The 27,334-nt window shown below is 40.4% G+C and overlaps 1 protein-coding gene across 4 annotated transcripts in view; it reads right to left on the reverse strand.

The window, feature by feature from the left end:
- Positions 1 to 15,331: 15,331 nt before the first annotated feature.
- Positions 15,332 to 27,334, reverse strand: part of pex2 (peroxisomal biogenesis factor 2) — a 32,677-nt gene continuing 20,674 nt past the window's right edge. For 3 of the 4 annotated variants that reach the window (XM_068032084.1, XM_068032086.1, XM_068032085.1), the window contains exon 2: positions 15,332 to 21,620. In XM_068032084.1, the coding sequence (XP_067888185.1) occupies positions 20,695 to 21,620 (926 nt within the window). In that variant the 3' untranslated portion in view covers positions 15,332 to 20,694. Of the gene's footprint in view, positions 21,621 to 21,794; positions 21,909 to 27,334 lie in introns of those variants that run through there. The other variant, XM_068032087.1, reaches the window with a different exon arrangement.

Consider the following 27,334-nt stretch of genomic DNA (forward strand, 5'->3'; position numbering starts at 1 on the left):
CATATTAGAATAGTGGCAGGTCAGCTCCCAGTGACACCAGGGCAGGTAAATAACCTAGGCAATTTTTGTTGACCACCTGGCACCTGGATTTCAACAGCAGTAAGGGTTAATATTGCCCCTTTGAACTTGTTTCAGGTAATATTTGAGAGGTAATTGCTGGGAGTGTTTATGATTAATTGCAAGATTGGTCATTCACAGAGGTTGTTAGCCCCTTTCACTTTTCAAGAGATTTAAAAATTGCTGACTGAATTTTGCTCAGCTAAATTTAAAAATAAATGGTGTTGAAGCAGCCACGCGTTCTGCCGAATCAGAAATACAAAGACTAAAATTTGTATATTTATTTCAGCTGTGGTATTTATTTAATTGAAGGAAAACCACATTTAGTTATAACCAAGAAACCAATCACACAACATTGTATTCCATGTTTGGAGAGATCTTTTAAACAGTTACAAAGCAATGCTGACAGATGTGGGAACCTTTCAATGCTGTCAGGCACATGCCCTCCCTGAACACAGTCAACGAACCCCAAGAATAACTGTTTACATTCCATAGCAATTCTGTCAAACCTCAGATTCCCTATCTACAGTCTTGCCAGACCACAGGATCCCCATGCAAGTGCTATCAAACTCCAGCATCTCCAACCCTTTTCTGTCAACCTCAGGATCATGTCCCCAGTGCTACTAAAGACCACGATTTACCCTGTGCCACCAAAGACCATGACTACCCTAAAGTGTTGCTAAACTCTACATCTTCCCATGCACTGCTAAATATTAGTGGCAGGAATTTCCTAAAGGTTATACAATTGACCATAATAACGTTGGTGGAAACACCATTTACATGTATATCCAAGGTTTCTGCCAAAGTTATGACAGCTAATCAGAAAAAAAACATAGGGAAACTCTCAGCACAAGTATCTACCTCCAGCTGGTACATCTTGCATTCCATCTTGTTGTGCATTCTCAATGTTAACAATGGAAAGGGATAAAAATTAAATACATACGTAAATGAGTAAATACATATTAAAAAGGCCACTTATTTACATTTTTCCGAGTCACTGAATTCAATCCCCATAGGTATGGTGGAAATTTCCATATACCATGCAACAAAAATCAAATTTTATTTTTAAAATCAATGGCCTTGAGAGTACACTGTGCATTACATGGCATAATGCCCCTTGCAGCATAACCTCGGAATAACTGTGGGCAACTTAATGGGAGTTCTGCTTCTATGTATTAAAGATAGAAATGGTACAAAAACCAACTGCTAGGTTGTCCTACTTGTAACTTGTTATCAGCCAGAAAAGTTCTCATTTATGGTAGCTCCCATTTACTTTTTGTTTCCTGTTTTCAAGACAATTAGTCATCCAACAGCATGGTTGACCACCTATTCTGTGACCCCCCCCTTACCGTAGCCATGAATTGCTGATATTCCAAAAGCCTACCTAGGATTCAGGTGCAAAATATCAATTGCATTTCCCCATCAGTAATATCTTTGAAAAACTCCCAATAGAATAGTTAAACATGACCTTCTTTTCCTGAGCCGTGCTGACTTTTTAAAAAACTTATGCTCTTGCAAGTATTTATCCACAAAATCTCTCCAAATTGTTCCAAAGACTTTTCCTACAATCTTCCTTACATGTCCATAGCATCCAGGTAAATTCTTGACTCCTTTTAAAAAATAGTAGCTACATTAACCCTATTTTCCAATCATTACAATGTGCTTCAAAACTAAACATACTTACAAAAAAGGCAGCAGAGATTCAGTAATTTCAGTCCTTCAAGACTTACAGGAAGGGACATGTTTTCTGGAGTTTCCACAGTTTTTCTAAAGTTAACATAGACAAGCAGGAGAACCTCAAGGATAGTCACTCCACTGGCATGTCAATTTTTTTTGTCATGGCTTTAATCACCCTTAATTTAGTCCATTTTTTAAACATAGATAATTTCATTAAAAAACTGTTACTCTTTATTCAGTAAACTAAAAACATATTTCGGCATGGCAAGTAGATACAACGGATTTCGCAGTCAACGATGAAGCAATGGGGCTCACTGCTGACCTCGAAGAAAGCAGTCCATGAAGATCTAACAACCTCCATGCCGTGGATTTCTCCTTTTCTGGTGTCAGTTTGAATCTGTCGCCAAGTCAAAGGGATCTCCAGGTGTCCAGCAATAGCAGTGTCATCAAGCACACTAAGCAGCCAATCACATTGAAGTATTCTCATAAACATCAAACCAAGAAGTGAAACGCACTGAATTTTTTCCTTTTAATTAAAATATTACAGAGAGTGAAATAAATGATTGGGACATACAAATTGGATCAAGGTAGAAGATGAAATATTATAAACAAATTTTTAAAAGTGATTTTAATGTATGGAGAAATTTGTCATTCAAAAATATAAAATTAGTTTTTCAGGGCTAGTGAGGCTGTTCAGCAGTAATTAGGAAGTTCACACACCATTAAGAACCCAGTTAAATCTCATTCAACAAGTTGTAACCTTTTCCAGGAATTTTACAGGGAGACTAATAGCGTAAAAGGGCAGGTTCTCGTTAGTTCAGTGATTTCTACTACATTGAAATCTGTGGGATGGTCAACATCGTACCCTATGCAGAAGTGTGAAATCATTGACAACAACTTCTGGATTTCTGCATTTAACAATGCGTGTGCGGAGTCCAGACATTTCTGTCAGTTGCATAGGAGTAATGAAAGAGAAAACTGACAGTTTTGCCATCATTACTACTGCAAAATCCAGGACTTTATTTTGTTAGTGTATGCTTAAATCCTCTGTGAAACACTGAGCCACTATAGTGGAGAGGTACATTTTCTGTGTTAAATTGCTATTTTTCTTCTACTTTCTAAAGTTTTTGTTGAACTGCTGGCCAGGTAGGAAAGATTTAACAGAATAGCCATGTTAACTGTAAAATCAGACTTGGTGTAATTCTAAGACTTTACAGTAAAATGTATGGAATTTATATTCAGCCTTATCACCAAAAGTTCTGTTTAGAGTTTGGCCAGCCAAATAACATTTTTTCCATTTTATCTATATGGAGTATCTACAATAATTTTAGTTCTTGCACTGCAATAGGTCAACCTAAGTTAATTATGTGGATAACAGCAATGGGACAGCCTATAATTGTTTAATACTGAGAGTGTGCATTCCTAAGGGTCTGCAGATCAAGGCAATTGCAGCGCAGGAAGTAGCTTTTTGCTAAGCAGGTGCTTCCCATTGAGCTACAAATGACCCAGAAGGCAACCAACAGGTGTTATAATTTGTGAAAACAGATTGAACACTTCAGAGAAAGGAGATGCTATGATTGCCACACTGGAATCTCCAGTGAGAGAGACTGAAGACAATGTGACAATTGAGGACAGAAGGCTATAAAAATTTGCTTTGAAATGCACTATTGAAGTAATTTGCCTGAACTGCAAAAAATTAAGTTCACCTTTGCGATCTGTAATGTTCATCTTACAAAAAGTAGATTAATTGAGAATGTACTGAAATGTAATTAAATACAGTTACTCCCGAGAATAGATGCTCTTAATTCTTTACTGGTGATGCAAATAAACCCTGGGAGATTCACTCTAGTCTGGACCTAGGTACATTGATAACAATGCTCTGATAGATACTGGATCTATTTACCAGGCAATACATGTTAAAGCATGAGCAAATGTTCAATATTGACCCAGAATTTGCTGGAACAGGGCAGCTTGTGGTATGCATTGGAGCTTTTTTTCTCCCTCACCCTTTCGCTCAACAATATTGTTACAGACAGGCGGTAAGGGGTGTGGGTGGTTCCCACTGTTCACCAACCAACTGACTGCAATCGTGTTTTGTTAAAATGATGCTTTAGTCCTGAATGTCTTTAGGGTCAAATAAACAGAAAAATGACAGGTTTTCTCGTAGGTTAAAAATTTTTAAAAAAACAAATCCTGAAACGATCGCAACCTCATTCATATGCCCATTCACCCACATATACATATAGCAGATATTTAAAAAGCGCGCCAAAAGGTGGGAGGCCAGAGAGAAAGCAGTGGGAGAGAAGCGGAGATTTAAACAGTGCGCCTGAAGGTCGGACGCCAGAGAGAAAGCAGTGGGAGAGGAACGGAGATTTAAACAGTGCGCCAGAAGGTCGGACGCCAGAGAGAAAGCAGTGGGAGAGGAGCGGAGGAAAAAAATTGGAAAGTGACATCAGAGTGACGCCACAATCAACAGAGAGCTTAGTGAAACAGAGCAGGCTGGAGTGAGTATACTGGTGAGCTTTTAATTTAATCTATATTAATCAAATATAAAATAAGACTTGATTGATTCATTAGTATAAAACTAAGGCAATTTTATAATTTATCTTATAGAGTTAGAGAGGGAGACCAGCAGGGAGGGTATTGGTTCAAATTAGGACCTGGGAAATTAAAAATATTCAATTGAGTAGTGTAATAGTAAGTGTTGTAATAAGAGTATAAGCACAGAGCAGGAGTAGAGGTATTAATTAAAACTGATAGTTTAAACAATTACTAATTAGATTGTTAAAAAAGGGAATAGAGGGCTTTTGTTTCTTAGATCATGGATGGGCAGCTGCGACCTGTTGCTTGCAATTCCATCACCATGTGGGAAATATGAGACACTTCATGTGTATTGGGCGACCACATGTGTCGGAAGTGTCTCCAGCTGCTTCAGTTCGAGCTTAGGTTTTCCGGGCTTGAGGGGTAGCTAGAATCACTGTAGAGCAACAAGGAGTAGGAGAGTTTCCTGGATCATACGTTCCAGGAGGTGGTCACCCCACAGGAGTTCAGGATAGTAGGTGGGTGGCCATCTGGAGGAGTAGGAAAAAGTAGGAAGTGTTCGAGTTGTGTACCACTCTCAAACCGGTACTCAGCTTTGGAGACTGCTAGGAGTGACAACACCTGCAGTCCAGACCATGGCACCAATGGGCATGGGACTGTACAGGAGGGAGTAGCAAAGTGCAGAAAAGCAGTTGTTATAGGTGATTCCATAGTAAGGGGGATAGGCTAGGTACATTCCAACGAGGGCGAAAGATAAGGGTACCAATAACAGGGCTCCTTGGATGATAAGGGAGATAGAGATTATCATGAAACAAAAAAAGATGGTGTATGATGCATGTCAGGTGAATTCTTCAAGTGAGAACCAAAACATATACCATAAGTTGAGAGGGGAGGTGAAGAGGGAAATTAGACTGGCAAAGAGAGAATATGAGAATAGAATGTTGGTCAACATAAAAGGGAACCCAAAAATCTTTTACCAGCATGTAAATAGTAAACGGGTCGTAAGAGGTGGAGTGGGACCTATTAGGGCCAAAGAGGGTAATATATGCTTAGAGGCACAGGACAAGACTAATATACTCAATGAGTACTTTGTATCAGTGTTCACTAAGGAAGTGGAATCTGACAAAATATCGGTACAAGCAGAGAGAGTAGAGGCGATGGATAGGATAAAAATTGAGGTGGGGTGGGGGAGTGGGGGGGGAGTACTAAAAAGGCTGGCTTTGCTCAGAGTAGGTAAGTCATTTGGTGCGGATGGCAGATGGAAGTGAGGATGGAGATCGGGGAAGGGCTTTGCACAATCTTGCAATCTTCCCTGGATATGAAGGAACTGTCAGGGGATTGAAGAGTGGCAATGTGACACCTTTATTCAAGAAAGGGTGTAAGCACAGTCCTAGCAACTAGAGACTGGTCAGTTTAACATGAGTGGTGGGTAAGGTTTTTGAAACAATAATCAGGGAAAAAAATCAACACACACTCGGAGGTTCAAGTAAAAGGCAGATCATGCTTGACTAATCAAATTGAATTTTTTGATGAAGTAATATAGAAGGTTGATGAAGGAAATGCGGTGGATGTTGCTTTTATGGATTTTAAGAAAGTGTTTGATAAGGTACCATATAAAAGGCTGGTTAACAAAACTGAGGCTCATGGAATAGGAGGGTCAGTGTCCAATTGGATAAAAAATTGGCTTTAGGATAGAAAACAGCAAGTTGTAGTAAATGGTTGCTGTTCAGACTGATGGAGAGTAGACAATGGTGTTCCCCAAGGGTCAGTGCTGGGCCACCACTTTTTTTGCTATATATAAATGACTTGGATCTTGGAATACAGAAATACAGAGTAGAATCTCAAAATTTTCCAATGACTTGGAGGTGTGGCAAACAGTGAGGATGACATGAATGGTCTACAACAGGACATAGATAGGCTAGCAGAATGGGCAGAGAGGTGGCAGATGGAATTTAATACCAACAAATGTGAGGTGATAGATTTTGACAAGGAATCAGGAGAGGCAATATATACTTAGTGGCACAGTTCTAAAGTTTGTGCAGGAACAGAGGGACCTGCGGGTGCATGTGCATTGATCTTTGAAGGTTGCAGGACATATTTTATTCATTTGTGGGATGTGGTCATTGCTGACTAGGCCAGCGTTTATTGCCCATTCCTAATTGCCCTTGAACTGAGTGCCTTGGTAGGCCATTTTAGAGGGCATTTAAGAGTCAACCATATTGCTGTGGGTCTGGAGTCACATGTAGGCCAGACCAGATAAGGACGACAGATTTCACATTAGTGAACCACATAGGTATTTACAACAATTGACAATGGTTTCATGGTCACCATTAGAATAGCTTTTTTTAAATTCCAGATTTTATTAATTGAATTCAAATTTCACCATCTGCCATGGTGGGATTCAAACCCATGTCCCCAGAGCATTAGCCTGGGCTCTGGATGACTAGTCCAGTGACAGTACCACTACGCCACTGCCTCACCTGCAGCTGTCAAGAACAATTCTTTTCAGGCGATGTTGAAGATTAGCTTGGTCGGTTTTCCGGGCGAAATGCGGCATCGGGGGTTTCTGGCAGGCCTTTTGGGAGGAATGCAGCATCAATTTCTCTATTTCTTACACTCGCTTCTAAGAACTTCTCAAAGAGATGGAGAAAGTCGTTAGTAAAGCATATGGGATCTTGGGCTTCATAACAGAGACATTGAGCACAAAAGCAGGAGAGTTATGTTGAACCTTTATAAAGCTCTGGTTAGGCCCCAACTGGAGTACTGCATCCAGTTCTGGTCACCATACTTTAGGAAGGATATGAGGTTCCTCGAGAGGGTGCTGAGGAGATTTACCAGAATGATTCCAGGAATGGAGGATTTTATTTACAAGGGTAGTGTTGTGACCGAGGTGGGAGGAGTGCACTGTCTTTTCTAGTTCCACTTCTCCAAAGGTCACAACATATATTTAAATGCTTACTCAGTTACTGATACGGTCAATCATAGACTCTACTCTTTATCCCAGAATAAAATACAACAACCAGGTTTCTGTAATAAACAACAATAAATTATCAGTTTATTACAAAACAAGACTTAATCAGTAATGAAGCAAAGCATTAATACCCAGAGTAAAATATGAAAGTTCCCTTTTATCTTAGCCCCTCACACACACAGACAGACAGACACACCGGTTAACCAAAAAGATTTTCTCTTTAGAGCTCTGTTACAAATAAAAGACAAAAAAGAGAATACTTTGGCCAAATATTTGTTAATTGTTGAAGAAAAAAAAGATATGGAAAGATGTCCGTTGTCCCTTTTAGGTTTGGCATCCCAAATACGCGTAGATGGCTGTCACTGGGATCTTTCGAGAACAGTTCTTTTCAGGTGATGTTGAAGATCAGCTTGGCAGGTTTTCTGGGCAAAATGTGGCATCAGGGGTTTCTGGCAGGCCTTTCAGGAGTAATGCAGCATCAATTTCTCTATTTCTTATACTCGCTTTTAAGAACTTCTCAAAGAGATGGAAAAGCTGGTAGGCTTTTCAAAGAGACGGAAAAAGGCTGAGCTGGGGTTTTGCCCTTGGCAGATTGATTCTTAAACTCCTTTAAAATCACTGTCCAAAACCCAACTGATTGTCCAAAGTGAAACCAAAAACAATTTCAAGATTCAAGCCTCTTGACCCCTATAAATCTTGACCTGTCACTTCTCCGTAAACATCTTCTTTAAGTCAAAAAGCCCCTGATGGGTATTTATCTGAACACAGGTGACTTCCAGTAAGGGTTGTTTACAACCAAGTCCAAAGGACCTTCCGATGACTTCAGTGAAAAAACAATCTATGAAATCCTTTTCAGTTTCTCCAAATAAAACAATGTCCATAATTCTAAAATACATGAGTCCTCAAAAATATTAACAAAAAATATAGAAGCACCATCGTAACAGTAGCTTAGAAAAACTAGAGTTGTTCTCCTTAGAACAACAAGATTATGACAGGCTTAGATAAGATATACAAGGAAAAACTGTTCCCATTAACTGATGGTACAAGGACTAGGGGACACAGATTGAAGGTTTGGGCAAAAGATGCAGGGGGAATATGAGGAAGAACTTTTTTACGCAGCATGTGGTAATGACCTGGAACTTGCTGCCCGCAAGGGTGTTGGAAGTGGAGACAATCAATGACTTTATGGCAAGGATAGAGAGGGAAATGGATAAGATGTAGCTTAAAGTCTCAAGTGAAGTAAGTGTTCGTGGTTTACAGAGTATTTAGAGTCTTCTCGGGAGGGAAAGTCTTTTTCTAAAAGTTGCAGACCTGATTATTCGCAGTCTTGACCTTGCGGAGGTAACGTAGAGCTCTAGTGGCTGTAATACAGCTCAAAACTGGTGGTGTGTAGCTTGTTACCTTCACAAAGGGTTAGTCTCAAAGTCACATTGTGATGTCTCTACTGTGGCGGCTGTTCTTGGTCAGCAGGGTTCTTCTCTCTTGCCTGCTGGATTCTACTCACAGGCTTTCTGTGATGTTGGCTTGATCTCCCCACTCTCTCTCCAGAGAGCTACCTTTTAAGGTAAAATTCTCTCACATTAGCTTGTTAGGAGATGCGTAGCCCTCTCCCCTCTTGTGACCACACAATGGGCCAAGGTATGATAACTATGGCCAGTGATGTTTGAATGGGAATCATTCTATTATGATGTAGCTGCTTCACATCTTATTCATCCTGGTTTGACTGTGAGCCAGACTATCTCCAGCATTCTCTGTTAATCCATTCATGCCAATCAATCAGTCATTAATAGGCAATTGTTCCTTTCAATTTCAAACTGGTTCTCCCCAGAGCCATTTCAGACGCGGTTAACGAGCCTTGTGCTTGCATACGAGTTTGTGGACTTCCAGTTTAGGAGGGGGTCACAAGGCCGCTACTCCATTTTTACTGTGTGTAAGTGCCCATGTTCTCGTGATTTTGTTTAGCAGTTGATTTTGAAAAATTCATCATTCTTCCGTTTCATTATTTATTTCATCACGGGTCCTTCCGTGCATGACAATATTTTGTACTACAAGTTGCAGCAAGGTCCCATTTTTACAAGGCTAACAGTAGAGCAGTGTAAATTGTCCAGCAATTTGTGGTGATTGACAACTCATTGCGTATCACTTCCTTGCCACAAATAGCTGGATTACTTACACACTAAATGCCGTGCACATTAAACTCACTGTTATTTTCCCAGCAAAAAGGATTCCATACAGGTTTTTATGTAATTATTCTGAGTAATAAATTTTCTCTATAAACATTCTATAATTATGGATAAATAAGGGACTTGTTTTTCAGACTGGAATTTAGAACTTTATCTCTCAGTATTTTTTCAGTTTACTACAATCTTTGGAAAAGTATACAATGATAATACACCAAGGCATAGAGGGAAGAGAGAGAAATTAAGGTGAAATTACATAATTCCATGAATGGCCAGTGCAGGTAGTTAAGCCCATAAAAGTCAGTTTTGTTTACTAGCTATGTGGCAGGTAAATTTTCATGGGGGTTCTCCCAATCATCTTTCATAGTTTTGGTTGAAGAGCTGCAGAAACCCTGGAAAAACAAGTACAAGCACGACAGGTAATGATGAATTTGCAGAAGGCATTAAGTAGGCCACAGACAGAGCAGTGTGTGTAGTTTTGGGTGCAGTATTATAGGAGATATTAAAGTCACATACAAAATGCAGTGCAGATTCACCAGGACGATACAGGGATGAGAAACTGTAGTTTTATGAGAGACTTGAGATAAATTTCCACTGCAGCAGAGAAAGCTAGGAGATTTATGAAAGGCTTTGATGGGGTGAATACAGAAAGACTATTACCTCTGGTAGGAGAATCATTGCCAAGGGAGTCATCAATTTAAGATGGTCACTAAGGGAGGGAGGAGAATTATTTACACACAGAATTATTAGAACATGTAATGCTTCACCACTGGGGAGTTGTTGAAGCAGAGATCACTGCACCCTTTAAGGAAAAAGTGGATAAAGATTTGAGTCAGAGGATAATTTAGGATGATGAGGCAATGAGAATATTTTTGGATAGCTCCAGCAAAGAACTGGCATGGACAAAATGGGCCAAATGACCTCCTTCGATGATGTAAACTTTTATGATTCTAAAAATTTTGGAACAATTTTGATCCAAGTTGGGCGGTAACTATCCATAAAAATGAGAATTGCTGAATATCAGTTTTGTTGTAGATAGCAAACAAAATCAGACACTCAGCAGCACTCTAACTTTGCATTGTTCTTGTGTATGTCAAGCTCATTAATGACATTTCATTGTGCAAATGCTGCTTTTCTCACCTCCACTTATTCTGAAAGTTATCTACTGAACCACTCCCAGCCCCAACAAAACTAAAGATGAACAACTTTAAGGATCATATACTTTTGAAAGAACAAGAGGCAGAAATTGATTGTGGCCCATTTTTGGCCGCATAAACAGGGGCATGCTGACAGTGATCACCCCAATGGGAAGACCAAGGCTCCTCATAAACAAACAACCCCCAATGGCGGTTTTAGGCAGCTGCATGAGATGCCTAAAAAAATGGGCCGAATGAATTTAATAGTGTCTTGAATGTATGCAGATTGGGCGCGGGACGTCCCACTCTAGATTTGCCAGCGTGTGCCTGTTTTACACCTGAAAATAGGGGCAATGCATGCCAATTTCTATCCCTAAATGGTGTTTGTGTAGAAAGCCAAATGCTGGAGGTTCATGAACTTTGTAATTTTTTCTAACCTTGAAATTTTCTGTTTCTAGTTTAATTTAGTCAACTTCCTTGTTGTTCAACAATTGTACAAAACAATATGCTCCCAAGACACTTGTTTAATTTGACTTCGAGGTGATCAAAGCTATCTGCTCTTACAACCTCCCTTGATGAGATAGCTAAAAACTGATCATTCCTCTCAAGTGAATCCTTTCTTATATTCTGCTGAATTGCATATACTCACGTCCAAATATTCTATTGTGTACCAAATCAAATATCCCTGACTGATCTTCTGTATTCCTGAGCCATATTCATTTGAAAACCTCCATCATATACCCTCTTAGTCTTTTCCTTCAACAAAAATAGTCTCGGTTTTGAGAATCTATTCCAAGTGTTTTATTCTATAATCTTCTAATCATTCTTCTAGCACTTCCTTCAGATCACCTACATCACTTCCGTAGTGAAGTCTCAAGAACCATACAAAATACTGCAGATGCAGCCTAACCAACGCTATACAGAATGGCAGGATACCCTCCTTCAAGGTATACTATATTCCTCTTTTTATACAACCTAATCCTTTCTTGACAGCAGCTAGAGATCGTTTGATATTTTCAGGGATTTATTAAATCTGATGCTGTGATCCCTTTTCTGAATTATTTTCTCAGTATTTACCCCTAAGTGCATACTTTTTTAATGCCTAGCTACATTAAACTGCCTCTGCCAATTATTGACCAGTCTCCCCAGTTTCCGTTCACTTGTAGCTTGTCCCAATCTTCCAGGATATTAACTATACTTTTTTTTTAACAAATGAAGCTGTTAACACCTGCTTCCAGATCATAGAATACAGAACCCTGCAGGAACCTACTCATTACACCTGTCCAACCAGAATACTTGACTTTTATAATAGACCCTCTGCTTCCTATTTCCAGACACATTTTAATCCACTTTAGCATGCTGCCACCAGTATTATTATGTATGTTAATTTTCTTAACTAGTTTTGCAATGAAACAATATTAAAATCCAAGTAAATCACACTAACAATATCACATCAATCCACATCCTTAGTTACTTTATGAACAAGTCCTATTGAACTGGTCAAGTACAACTTGCCCATTTTGTAAATTCTTGCTGACTCAAGCCAGTTAGTTTAATAAGGTTTTTTTTAAAGCTTGTGTTACTTTCAGCATGGACATTTTCAAAAGGATCGTTTTTTTAACCTTACTTGGTAAGGTTTAATGGTAACTTAGAATAACTAATATAGTTGAAAATCAGTTTTAACGCATTCTGGTAGGAGAAATAGCCAGATTTCACTCTGAAATATGAAAGAAGGGAAATAAACAAAGCACATTACCAATATTGCAGTATACTCTTTTGATAATACACATATCTATATATAATGGAACATTTATCTGTAGAGAGCACATTGACTGTAATGCATTGTGAATATATGTATTTTTTTCTTTGAATATCTATCAATTGTCAATTTCTTCATTGGTCAGTTTTTTAAAATTTTTACTCATTGGTTAAGTCTCCTTTCTAATTGGTTATAAATTCATAATGTCACAGGAGGAGGCCATTTGGCCCATTGAGTCCATGCCACTCTTTGTAGAGCAATCCAGTCAGCCCCATTCCCCGGCTCTATCCCCGTAGCCCTTCAAATTTACTTCCCTCAAGTGCCCATCCAATTTTCTTCTGAGATCATTGATTGTCGCCATTTCCACCAACCTCTTAGGCAGCAAGTTCCAGGTCATTATCACCGGCTACGCAAAAAAATTCTTCCTCTCATTCCCCTGTATCTCTTGCCCAAAACCTTAAACTGTGTCCCCGAGTCCTTTTACCAGCAGCTAATGGGAATGTTCATAGATATTCACATGTATTATAAGAGCATATAAACAGATGGGCATAAGGTAGGGCACAATCACTGCTAAGTGATGAATTAAGAAATATTTCAATCATGTGCCAAGAGTGCTGCTAAACCTTAGCTTAGGAACAATAATACCTTCCTCTATTAAGAGCAAAGCAGACAGAAGTCTGGAAAGTACCGTGGATTTGATGCTCATAGTTCTGTAACGTGGTTTTGAATACAGCTTGCACTAATGGATGAAATGCAAGAGCTCAAAGCTACTCCCAATTGGCATGGGAAACAGAGAAATGTCATACTGGTGCTAATACTGAGGCCGACATGTATTGCTGGGAAATAATGGCGTACACAATATTTGTAGCAATACAGAAGGGGGCAGTACAGGTATCTTTCTATTTTAGTGTGCCTGATTTAAAAGGGTATCTACAAGACCAAAGCAAGACAGAATTGCATCATATCTGTCACAATTGGCATGTAAATGTTAATGATGAAATTTGGCAATATGCCAGGAGGTGACACGGTGAGTACAGGAGGAAAAACAAGTTGGTGTGATGTAATGAGATGCATCAGTATGTAAAGTAGAAATAGAATCAGGAAAGAAATGTCTCGGAGATAGACAGTACTTTGGAGGGCTGAGTGGTCTCAGCCACAGAAGAGGCCACTGGAGAGTTTAACCAGTTGGTTTTAGTGGATGTGATCATGGCAAAAGCCTACCTAGAGGACTACAAAGGAGGAGGAGTGAGGGGGACATGGTTGCAGCCATTACTTTGACAGAGTAAATGTCTTCACTTGATGCGCACATCACTGAATAGCTTAATGTAAGTACAACTGTGTAGTGCAGTCTCAGGACTTGAATGGGAGATGGCCTGGAAATGCAAGGTGATGTAGCGGCCAAGCTTTCCGTAGCAGGAAAATGAACCCAAGAATTAAAAGCTCCATCTGCTCAACAATATCTGTAATGGACCTTTGTTAGGGAAATACTTTCTATTTTTGTCAAGTCACCAATCATAGTTCACAAAATATTTCTCCCTCTCCAAAACTTGTTCTGCCTAATCACATTGCAGGACCCCATTATATGCCCGAAAAATAAACTATGATGTAATAAAGGAAAAAGGAATCGCAAAATTATCAAAGATCTCCATTTCATCTCCTAAACACTCAGGCAGCTCTTCGTACTCCACCATGTACAGCCTTGAACCTAGATACACCCTCCCATGCTAGCAGACAGCACCATATCCAACTACACCCCTCCAATCCAATTGCATCTCACTGTTTATATGCTTACTGTGAAGAACACATGCACATGTGTAATGGATCGAAGCCAAATGTGTGCTGATGTTCCTCTCCACCCTCTGTCACTATGATTAGTCCTCCAGGTTGCTGGATGAAAAGACAGCAGTTCTAGATTACTGCAGGAAAAGGTTCCAATTAGAAGAGATCAGTGGAGAAACAGAGAAAGCATTGGGAACAGAAAGAGACTGGCAGTGAAGAACATAAAGAGGTGAGAGAGTGATAGTACAGATCAACTCCTATTAAAGGGCAGAGGCGGGGAGTTCAAAACTGGCTGTGCATACTAGACACCCCAAACATTGGCATACAAATAACAGTAGTGGTGGCCAAGTCTCACAAATGCCCAAATATTCTCAGGGTCCAGAAAGCACAAAGCACACCAGTCTCAACGCCGTACTGCAGCCTGTTGAAGTGTTCGCTATGCTTAAACTCAACCATGAATAAACTAAGCTCTCAAGAGAAAACTGTAAGACCTTGATGAGAAGCAAAGCTCAGTACAGGCAACATATATGGAACTCTATGTTTCACATCTCAAAAGTACCCATGAGAAATGCCATGGAAAGCTTAATAGTGTTCTAATAAAATATACACTGCCATTTCTTTTTGGCCGCATGGATGATTTAAAACTATCAATCCAATATACATTTTACCCCACTCAATTTAGAAAGAAAACTAATTTTCACAGTAAAAAGGAAAAAAGTGATGCATAATGAATGGATTAGAATAATGAATTATTAAAGAAGTAGACACATTGCGGTTTATCGCTGGACATCATCTACATGTAGCAGGATCAGCACAGAAAGTAAATTGATGAGTAAAGGAATAAGAAAATGACAGGCCGATTACCTTTTGATTATTTTGCAAAACTGATGAGACAGCAGATGGTATTCCTTTGCATTAAAAGACTGAGCACAGCGATTTTCTTCCCTCACATTCCTCATATTGGGACTGTTTGTTAGCTTCCCCCCCCCCCAACTCAATTCAGTAAGATTGGAAATTACTGCATATTTGCAATGAAATTGGTTTTCTCAGGAAAACTGATGAATCACTTACTGCCAGCGACTGGAAGGAAAAGCTGCTGTATGTGCCCTTATGTAATGATTTTTTTAGGCGATGCACTTCATGGAAAAATACAACTCAAAGAAGCAAGGGCCACAATACTGTTCTGGGCTGACAATAAATGAAAGACTGATTCAAACTATTAGTGGAAGGAAGAACAAGTGGTCAGAAATCTATTTTATTTCTCTTGCAGGGGTTTATACAAAGTATTTACATATTTTCTCATTACTTAATGAGCAAATATATTGTACTTAATATAGTAGACATTTGTGTGAATCATTATTTTATTAATGCAAACAGATGCAGTAGCTCCTAAGGAATGCACTACTAAAATGAGTGCTCCATCTTTCAGAATTAAAAAAACAATTATTTAGCTATTTTTTCCCGAAACTCTCCACCTCAAAGTTTAAAACAGGTAACAGTCAATGATAAAAGAAAAACATCTGGTGCAACACTCTTCTTAGTCAGCCTGTCTTAATTACTGCCTCCGCACAAACCAGTGTGGCTGCAACCCATTATGCCTCAAAGGCCCATGTTGATAATATACCATATGGAAGTAATTCTGACAGCTATAAGTGTAAAGTTTAGTAAACTCTGGAGCAGTTTAGTAACTGAATAATTTTGTAATGAGCTTTTGGTAGAAAACACTTTGCGAGTTACACTGAAGTACTTAAGTGATTTGAACTTGGTAGAGGAAACGCCATCAAAATTTGAAGATGACACAAATATTGTGAACATTGTGAACTGTGAAGTGTACTGGAAGTGCCTTCAGGAGAATATTGATTAGTAGATGGGCTTCCTGATTTTGGATTAAATTTAATGTGGAGAAATGTGGGATGTTATATTTTGGGATGAAGAATAAGGAGATAAAGTATATAACCAATGATAAGACATTAAGAGTAGATAGAGGTCAGGATCTGAGTGGCCCTGGCAGAACCCAAACTGAACATCACTGAGGAGGTTATTGCTGAGCAAGTGCCACTTGACAGCACTGTCGACAGCCCCTTGACTGATAGGGCAGTATTTGGCTGGGTTGGATTTGTCCTGCTTTTTGTGAACAGGACATACCTGGACAATTTTTCACATTGCTGGGTAGATGCCAGAGTTGTAGCTGTACTGAAACAGCTTGGCTAGGGACATGAACAGTTCTGGAGCATAAGTCATAAGTACTATTGCCGGAATTTTGTCAGGGCCTATAGTCTTTGCAGTATTCAATGCCTTCAGCAGTTTCTTGATATCACGTGGAGTGAATCAGATTGGCTGCAGACTGGCATCTGTGATGCTGGGGACCTCAGGAGGAGGCAGAGATGGATCATCCACTCGGCACTTCTGGCTGAAGATGGATGTAAATGCTTCAGCCTTGTCATTTGTACTGATGTGCTGGACAACCCCATCATTGAGGAGGGGGATATTTGTGGAGCCTCGTCCTCCTGTTAGTTGTTTAATTGCCCACAACGATTCGCGACTGGATGTGGCAGGACTGCAAAGCTTAGATCTGATCCATTGGATGTGGGATTGCTTAGCCCTATCGCTTGCTGTTTCCACTGTTTGGCATGCAAGTAGTCCTGGGTTGTAGCTTCACCAGACTGACACCTCATGTTTAGGTATGTCTAGTGCTGCTCCTGCACTCTTCATTGAACCAGGGTTGGTCCCCTGGTTTGATGATAATGGTAGAGTCAGGGATATACAGGGCCATGAGGTTACAGATTGTGGCTGAATACAATTCTGTTGCAGATGGCCCACAGTGCTTTATGGATGCCCGGTTTTGCGTTGCTAGATCTGTTTGAAATCTATCCCATTTAGCACTGTAGCAGTGCCATACAACACGATGGTGGGTATCCTCAATGTGAAGATGGGACTTTGTCTCCACAAGGACTGTGTGGTGGTCACTCCTACCAATATGGTCATTGACAAATGCATTTGAGACAGGTAGATTGGTGAGGATGAGGTGAAAGTAGTTTTTCCCTCTCGTTGGTTCCCTCACCACCTGCCGCAGTACCAGTCGAGCAGCTATGTCCTTTAGGACTCTGTCAGCTCGGTCAGTAGTGGTGCTACTGAGCCACGCTTGGTGATGGACATTGAAGTCCCCCATCCAGAGTACATTCTGTGCCCTTGCTACCCTCAGTGCTTCTTCAATGTGGTGTTAAACTTTGAGGAGTACTGATACTGAGTATGACTATGTCAGGCTGTTGCTTGACTAATCTGTGGAACAGCTCTCCCAATTTTGGCACAAGCCCCCAGATGTTAGTAAGGAGGGCTTTGCAGGGTCAACAATGCTGGGTTTGTTGTCGTTGTTTCCAGTGCCTAGGATGATGCTGGGTGGTCCATCTAGTTTCATTCCTTTTCATAGACTTTGTAGTGGTTTGATACAACTCAGTGACTTGCTCGGCCATTTCAGAGGGCATTTAATAGTTGACCACATTGCTGTGGGTCTGGAGTCACATGTAGGTCAGACCAGATAAGGAGAGCAGATTTCCTTCCCTAAAGGACATTAGCGAACCAGATGGGTTTGTTTTAAAAACAACATTCAACAATATTTTCACGTCAGTGTTACGTGAGAAAGGTGTCTAGGGGACCCCTCAGCCTTCACCTGGTCTAGTTCAAAAAACCCGAGAACAGCCGTTTAGTCTAACCAGTCCTAGATTGTACCACTGTAGCAGTCTCTGGAATGTTCTTCTTACACACAATACCTGGTGAGATCAAGGTCCATTGTGGGTTGAATGTATTGGGGAATAGTCCTTTGTCCTTCCAAGCACTGTCTGTTAATATGCAAATGTCTTTTTTCAGCCACGGCTGCTCTGTTTAACAAGCCAATTTCTCGCTCCAGCAACAGTTTAAAATCAATGGTCATGGCAAAATCAATGTGCCTCATTGTTAGCTGGTGGGGGCCTAGCATGACAGTCACCATTAGCCTAGTTTTTAATTTCAGATTTATTAATTGAAGTCAAATTTCACCATCTGCCGTGGTGGGATAGTACGGCATCAAGGAGCCCTAGCAAAATGGAAGATGGTTGTGGATGTTGGAGTTCAATCATCCCAGGACATCACTGCAGGAGTTCCTCAGGGTAATGTCCTAGGCCCAACCATCTTCAGTTGCTTCATCAATGTTCAGGACCATTCACAACTCCTCAGATACTGAAGCAGTCTGTGTTCAGATGCAGTAAGACCTGGACAATATCTGGGCTTGAGTTGATAAGTGGTGAGTAACATTCGCGCCACACAAGTGCCAGACAATGACCATTTCAAGCAGGAACAAATCTGATCATCTCCCCTTAATGTTCAATGGCATTACCATTGCCGAATTTCACCCCCCCCACCCCCCCAAACAATAGCCTGGGGGTTACCATTGACCAGAAACTGAACTGGACCAGCCACATAATGCTGTGGCTACAAGGCTAGGAATTCTGCAGCGAGTAATTCACCTCCTGTCTCCCCAATGCCTGTCCACCATCTACAAGGCACAAGGCAGGAATGTGATGAAATACTCTCCACTTGCCTGAATGGGTGCAGCTCCAACAACATTCAAGAAGCTCAACACCATCCAGGACAAAGCAACCCGCTTGATTAGCACCCCATCCACTCCCTCCACCCAACGCACAGCGGCAGGAGTATGTACCATTTACAAGATACACTGCAGCAACTCACCAAGGCTCCTTAGACAGCACCTTCGAAACCCACAACCTCTATCACCTAGAAGGACAAGGGCAGCAAATGCACGGGAACACCACCCTTCCAAGCCACATACTATCCTGACTTGCCTTTCCTTCACTGTCGCTGGATCAAAATCCTAGAACTCCCTTCCTAACAGTGCTGTTGGTGTACATATACCCCAAGGACTGCAATGGGGACTGCAACGGTTCAAGAAGGCAGCTCACCACTACCTTCTTTAAGGCAATTCGGGATGGGCAATAAATGGTGGCCTAGACAGTGATGCCCACAAGTCTCGAACAAATAAAAAAAAAATTTGTTCATCTAAATCTTTAGAAGTGGGATGAAGTTAATAAAGCTGTAAAAATATAAAAACAGATTTGACATTCTAGCTGTTGTAAAAGGGGGTATAGAACAAAACCTACACAAATGATTGGTTACGCTGCAGCCAGGATAATGTTTAGCTTTGGGTGCCTTAAATTACAAACAATGTCGAGGCTTGGAGAGGGTACAGGAGATATAGTAACACAAATACCAGGCTTGAGGCTTTAGTTATAAGGATTAATTGGAAAATCTGGCGAGGAGACGAAAGACGAAAGTCACCATAAAAAGTGAAGGCTAGGAGTGTTTGTTTGAATGCAGAGGGTTTACAGATGCCATGAAGGATGCAGAATCCAAAATAGCTTTTAAATGGAAGTAGATAAATATTTGAAAAAGAACATTAAGGATTTGGGGAAACATGTTAGCTCTTTGAGACTCAGAGCAGGCACAATGGGACAAGCAGTTTACTTTGCTGTAAAATTCTATGAAAATTAATAGGCATTTGTGGCCTGTTCACTTCCATATGAAGCATGTGGGCTAATAGTACTAAAAGCTTCTCTAACCAGTTTTGCTGCTTTACTATCACTGCAAAGTGGGAACAGGTCACTGAGTTGGATGTTCAGCCATGATCATAATGAATGGCACAGCAGGCTCGAAGGGCCGAATGGCCTACTCCTGCTACTATTTTCTATGTTACTACAGAACGTTATTGTTCCCTGTTCAGAAAGTATAAGGCTGGAACAAATAGGATACTCAAATATAGCTGTGATGCAGGACTCGGGTCAATGAACAGTGAGTGAATTTCAGTAGCAAATAAATGTGGGGAGGTGCGGGGCGGGGGTGCGCCGGCGAATACAGAGTATACTGAGGACGTTTTTCAAGAATTTATATATGCTGCAGATGAAATTCAGATACTTGCGACAAGGGATCTCGAGTTAAATATCTATGCTTCAGTAATGCACAAAGTATTAATACAATAGTAATTTGGCAATTATGTTAAATGCCATCCATTTACTTATTCATTGAGTAGATTAGATATCTAAAATACAAAAAGACACAAACCGTAATCACCATTAAAGGAACATTGACAATACAATTTGGTCTTAACAGAAAGATAGCAAAACACATGGATGATAAGTAAATGATTTATGCAATGATTTAGAAAAGGTCTGTATTTCTGCCAAAAATGTATAAATGGTTGATTTGAACATCTTATTTGGAAAGAATTTGCATTTATGATGTCCTCAGGATGACTCAAAGGTTCCGCAAATAGCAAATTAAATTAGTAACCTAACCTGTTTTTTTTTAATGGTAGGATTGGTTGAGGGAAGAGCTTTGGCCAAGGTACCGGGAGCATTCACTACCTGCTCTGCGGATAGTACCATGGAATCTTTCACATTCAACTAAGCAGGCAAATCTGGCCTCATTTTAACCTCTTATCCAAAAGATGGCATTCCCAATAATTCAGCTGTCCTTCAAATATTGCACTGAAATATCAGGACAGATTTATGTGTTCAAATCCGAAAGTGGGGTTTAGGCATATTTGCATCAGATTGACTTGTGAATTTCAGGTGTCAAAGGTACTAAATTTTGGACTTCACTGTTGCATTTTGGGCAAGTGAAGTAAGCATCAGACAGGTAATTACTTTGAATACAGTAATAACAAAAAACATGCTTACAACCAATTGTGTGAGGCATAGTTGGCCATTCACCACAAAGGGCACATTCTTTACAGTGGATAGCTAGTGTGCCATCATTACTTCGATGATGACCTACTGGAAGGAACCATGATGAGACAACGGCCTTCAGTTTTCTTGCATTGATTAGTGGCAGAAGAAATATTAGGAATTCAGCAAAGCCGTGCCATAACAGTTCTCGATTCATGTATTCAAAGCCAACTTGACGAAAACCCTGAGCTCTGGAGAAAACTGCTCTGATTCCCAGGAGTCGTTCTGGAAATGTGGCAAACGTACCCTTCTGAAGAAAGATGAGAAAATTCAGTAGTCCAGCCACCTTAAAAAGTCCAACTATAAAAGTAATGAAATATTTCATCTTGAGAATAGTTGACTCTGGAGAGCGATTACTGAATAAATCATGGGCTCTCTCTTGCAGCCATTTCCCCCCAATGGTACATAATGCATACCAGAACTTCTGATGTTTATTCATTGGCTGGTACTTTGGTCCCTGAGATAAGTCATTTTTATATCTGATGTTCAGAAGTGTCTGGCCAACTGTTGCATTTTGGGAATAGACTGTAAATCTCCATAACAAAAGTTGCAGACAGGCTTTCAGTTCTGGCTCAAAGTGCGTTAACAAGCCGGGTTTGAAACATTGAAAACACTGGGCAAACTGGGACCACACAAGCTGTTCTAAGGCTCTGTCCAGTTCAAAAGCATCCAGCTGGCTTATTCTTAGTACTGGAGTCAGGGAATTTAAGCTGTCTTCTTTGGACTCCATGTTGCTACCAATGGCATCTAGAGAGAAAAAAAAAACAAAGAATTCAATCTTTAATCTCATCTATAACCAAAAGAAACTTGCATATCTTCAGTCATAGTCAGGTAGATAATTTCTTTTTTAAATACAAAATACTATAAAATCCATAAAATCAAACATTTGTGAAAGTTAACTTTCAGCAAAAATCATCTTACATTCTCAACATACTTTCTGCCCTCTCCAATCCTGAAGGGAACAGCTCATGCGTATAGTTCCATGGTACAACTAGTCCTTGAGTATGTTTTTCAGTTATATATTTTCATGTGTACGCATGGACTGTGAGCAGACTTTTCAAACAAGCACAAACTAAATACTGTGGATGCTGGAAATCTGAAATAAAAACAGAAAATAATGGAAATACTCAGCAGGTCTGGCAGCATCTGTGATGAGAGAAACAGGGCTAACATTTCAGGACGACTACCTTTCATTGGAACTGGGAAAAGTTAGAGATGTAATAGGTTTAAAGCAAATGGAAATGGGGAGGGTGGGAAAAACCAAAGGGAAGGCAGAAGAGATTAAATGACAAAAGAATTAATGGTGCAAGGCCAAAGGGAGTGAAAATGGGACAGGCAAAGAAACAAAGATGTGTCGAGAGGAGGTGTGAATGGCAGAATCATGAACAGCTGCTGGCCGAAAGCAACAAAAGAGAAGAGAAAAAAATCAAAACCAGCAAAAAAAAAGGAAACAAAATGGGGGCAGAGGTTATGATCTAAAATTGTTGAATTCTATGTTAAATCAGGAAGGCTGTAAAGTGCCCTGCTGAAAGCTGAGGTGCTGCACCTTGAGCTTGCATTGAGCTTCATTCGAACATTGCAGGGGACAGAGGATAGAAAGGTCCAACTGACAGCAAGATGGAGAATTAAAGTGATGAGCAACTGGAAGCTTGGGGTCAAGCTTGTGGACTGAACTACAGTGCTGTGCAAAGAGGTCACCAATCTGCGTCTGGTCTCTCCAATGTAGAGGAGACCACATCGTGAACAGCGAATGCAGTATACTAAATTGAAACAGGTACAAGTAAATTGCTTGTGAAAGAATGGGAGCTTTGAGGCTATGCTGGAACTGTATAAAACACTGGTTAGGCCACAGCTGGAGTAGTGTGTGCAGTTCTAGTCACTGCACTATAGGAAAGATGTTATTGCACTAGAGAGGGTACAGAGGAGATGTACGAGGATGTTGCCTGGACTGGAGAATTTTAGTTATGAGAAAAGATTGGATTGGCTAGGGGTCTTTTCTTTGGAATAGAGGAGGCGGAGGGGAGACCTAACTGAAGTGAATAACATAATGAGGGGTCTAGATAGGGTGGACAGAAAGGCTCCATTCCCCTTGGTTGAGGGTTCCATAATCAAGGGACATAGATTTAGGATAAGAGGTGGAAGTTTTAGAGGGGATTTGAGGTAATATTTTTTATACCCAGGGGATCTGGAACTCACTGCCTGAAAAGGTGGTAGAGGGTAGAGGCAGAAACCCTCATAACATTTAAAAAGTACTTGGACATGCACTTGAACTGCTGTAACCTATAAGACTATGGACCAAAAGCTGGAAAGTGGGAGTAGGCTTGACGAGAGGGAGGGAAAAAGGTGAGAGTAGAAGTGCGTGAAATGGAATGAACATGGTCGAGGGCCTATCAACCACAGTGAGGGGAAACCCTTGGTTGAGGAAAAAGGAAGACATATCGGAAGCACCAGTATGGAAGGTTGCACTGTTGGAACAGATATTCACTATAAATCTGCTGACTCCCACAGCTACCTTGACTACACTTCCTCACATCCCGCTTCCTGTAAAGACTCGATTCCAGCCTCCCAATTTCTCCAACACATCTGTTCTGACTTTGTTTCCTTACTTATCTCATTATCATCATGCCTTTGGCTTTGCACTCATCAACTTTTTTGTCAATTAATCTCTCTTGCCTTCCATCCTATCACAGACCTTACCTTTTGTTCTTTTTCCCACCCTCCCCCCCCTTTCACTTGTTTAAAACTTGTTATATTCTGCCCCTCTACCTCCCTTTTCAGCTCTAAGACACTCTTTAAAACATACTTCTTTGACAAAGATCTGTCCCAATATCTCCTTATGTGGCTTGGTGTCATATTTGGTTTATAATGCTCCTGTGAAGTGCCTTGGGACATTTATTACATTAAAGACACTATATAAATGTAACTTGTTATATCTCTGACTTTTCCAGTTCTGATGAAAGGTTATCAACCTAAAAAATTAACTCTGTTTCTCTGTCCACAGATGCTGCTGGACTTGCTGAGTATTTCCAGCATTTTCTGTTTTTATTCAAACACAAAGGGCTGAGAGGATACTAAGGAAATGGCAGACCACCCAAGCCTAATCCTGCCTTCACCAGATATTTATCTACTTTCTAGGTGAGGTCAATAGACAGCGATCAAGAGTTAGCAACTCTTGATTTTTTTTCCTCTCTTGCTGAGGATAGAATCTTGAGGTCAACTGCAGCATGACCACTGCCATCTGAAGAAAAACTTTGAAAGATCTTTTTAAATGGATAGCAGCAAAAAGCCTATATAGTGTATCCATTTTCTGTTACACTAAAGAACATTGTAAAGATTCTCTGTAATGCAGGAGCTTTTAAATACTACTCAAAATATATAAACATTCCAAAAATGATGTTTAATTGTAATATTACAGTAAAAATATTGGTGTGACTCTGGTACAAACATTTCACAGGAGTAAACACTAAATAAAAAGCCACTTAACATTCTGCAGAGGATCAACATTGTTATGAGTATTTTAAATCATCACAAATTAGATAAACTGGCATAGAAATGATTATGTACAACTCTTTCTGTTCTTTAAAAAATATATTTTTGGATAAAGATAAGCAACCAGTTTAGAGGATTTGAACCACAGGAAAATTGCTAATTCACATTGTGCCGTGTGCACAAAATACAAATTAGAGCTCCAATTGCATTAGAAATGATTGCATCACTTTAAGTGAAAGTAATGTAGAAATAATTGTGTCAGTGTAATTCTGCACATTGATGATGCAACTACTCAATATTAAGAAAAGTCCAAAACACAGTACAATACATTGTTGTCAGACTGCAAAATGCCCAAACTAGCATTACATATATTCAAAAGAAAACAGAATATCAATAATGAAAGATTGCATGAAATTTAAAATCACCCAAATAGGCTACTAAAGCTGTACATGAATGCCTGTAGATTTATGTGGTCAAGGGTGGCAAGGTCAAAATTAAATGGATATGATCGCGCTGCAGAAATGTAATTAAGGCTAGAGCAGGAAAGTACTGAAAAACTCCGATCAAACCTTGGAGAAAATGAATTGGGATAGAATGAGAGTTCTACCTCCCAATAAAAACCCATTTTAAACAACTGATAATTCAAAGATTAATCATAGCTTAATTAAAATATTGGATTAATATCTAGATTTTATTTATCATGGCAATATTTAGAGAAAATTGAAGACAATACAGATTATGTTATACTGAAAATTACTGTACATAAATGCCATTCACTGTTGTACAGAAATATTTACTTCAATGGGAGTCAGATACCAAAAGCATTGCCTGGACTTTGTAGCAGCAATGTCAGCGAAACTCATTACTCTACTGAAACTGAAAACAACTCTGAAGTGTGCAGAATAACAAAAAAATCCAGAAGTTACTGTCAGTGATTCTATGCTTCTCCAAAGGGTGCGCTGTTAAGGCACCCTCAGACAGCAAACTTTAAAAAAAAAATTCTTTCATGGGATGTGCGAGTCACTGGCAAGGCCAGCATTTGTTACCCTTCCCTAATTGCCGTTGAGAAGGTGGTGATCAGCTGCCTTTTTGAACCGTTGCAGTCCATCTGGTACAGGTATGCCAATTGTGCAGTTAGGAAGGGGGTTCCAGGTTTTTGGAGCGACAATGAAGGAACAACGATATAGTTCTAAATCAGGATGGTGTCTGGTTTGGAGGGGAACTTGCAGGTAGTGGTGCTCCAATGCGTCTGCTGACCTTGTCCGAGGATGTGGAGGTCCCTGATTTGGCAGATGCTGTCGAAGGAGGCTTGGCGAGTTGTTGCAGTGCACCTTTATTTTATTCGTTCATGGCATCTTGTATATGGTACTGCTGCCACTGTGCGCGGTGGTGCAGGGAGTGAATGTTTAAGGTGCTGTATGGAGTGCTTATCAAGTGGGCTGCTTTGTCCTGGATGGTGTCAAGCGTCTTGAGTGTTGTTCGAGCTGCACTCATCCAAGCAAGTGGAGACTATCCCATCACACTCCTGACTTTTGCCTGGTAGATGGTGGTCAGGCTTTGGGAGTCAGGAGGTGGCTTACTCACTGCTAAATTTCCAGCCTCTGACCTGCTCTTGTAGCCACAGTATTTATGTCACTGGTCCAGTTCAGTTTCTGGTCAATAATGACCTCCAGGATATTGATGGAGGGGGATTAGGTGAAGGTAATGCCATTAAATGTCAAGCAGAGATAATTAGATTCTCTTTTGTTGGAGATGGTCATTGCCTGGCACTTGTGTAGCACAAATATTACTTGCCCCTTATCAGCCCAAACCTGAAAGCTGACTAGGTTTTGCTGGACACAGATTGCTTTATTAACTGAGGAGTTGCAAATGGGACTGAACATTGTACTATCATCAGCTAAGATCTCCATTTTTGACTTTATGATGGACGGAAGGTCATTGATGGAGCAGCTGAAGATGGCTGGGCCAAGGAATAAGTGTGAAGTGATCCACTTTGGTAGAAAAAAAACCAGAAATGCAGAGTATTTCTTAGATGGAGGGAGGTTGGGAAATGTTGATTTCCAAAGAGACCTGGGTGTCCTTGTTCATGAGTCACTAAAAGCTAGTATGCAGGTGCAGCAAGCAATTAAGAAGGCACATGGCATGTTGGCCTTCATTGCAAGGAGATTTGAGTACAAGAGTAAAGATGTATTGCTTTAATTGTATAAAGCCTTGGTGAGACCACACCTGGAGTATTGTGTAGTTTTGGTCTCCTTAGCTAAGGAAATATACTTGGAATAGAGGGAGTGCAATGGAGGTTCACCAGACTAATCCCTGGGATGGTGGGATTATCTTATGAGGAGAGATTGCAGAAACGGGGCATGTATGCTCTACAGTTTTGAAGAATGAGAGGTGATCTCAGTGAAACTTACAAAATTCTTACAGGGCATGACAGGCTAGATGTGGATGGGATGTTTCCTCTGGCTGGCGAGTCTAGGACAAGGGGACGCAGTCTCAGAATAAGTGGCAGGCCATTTAAGACTGAGATGAGGTGGATTTTCTTTACTCAGAGGGTGATGAATCTGTGGAATTCTCTACCCCAGAGGGCTGTGGAAGCTCAATCACTGATCATGTTCAAGACAGAGATTGAATACTAACGACATCAAGGGATATGGGGATAGTGGAGAAAAATGGCAAAAGAGAGCGGGGTTGTCCAACATACGGCCCCCAGGCCAGGATCCGGCCCACCAAACGGTTCCATCCGGCCCACAGATGTAAACTGTTCCCAGGGCAGTTCCTCATCCTCACCATGGCTGGAGATGAGAAATTTCCCTTTGTCAGAAATTATTGCGCTGTCAGTTTCACGGGTGGCAGCTGCTGACATCGGGAACGGCTGTTCCCCAACAGACTCGGGGTTTTCTGGCCGGCATTTATTAAAAAGTCAGAACTAGCCAGAAACCCTCGAGCCAGTTGGGAAACAGCTGTTCCCGATG

Source organism: Heterodontus francisci, chromosome 5, assembly GCF_036365525.1.
Source record: "Heterodontus francisci isolate sHetFra1 chromosome 5, sHetFra1.hap1, whole genome shotgun sequence".
Classification (NCBI taxonomy): domain Eukaryota; kingdom Metazoa; phylum Chordata; class Chondrichthyes; order Heterodontiformes; family Heterodontidae; genus Heterodontus; species Heterodontus francisci.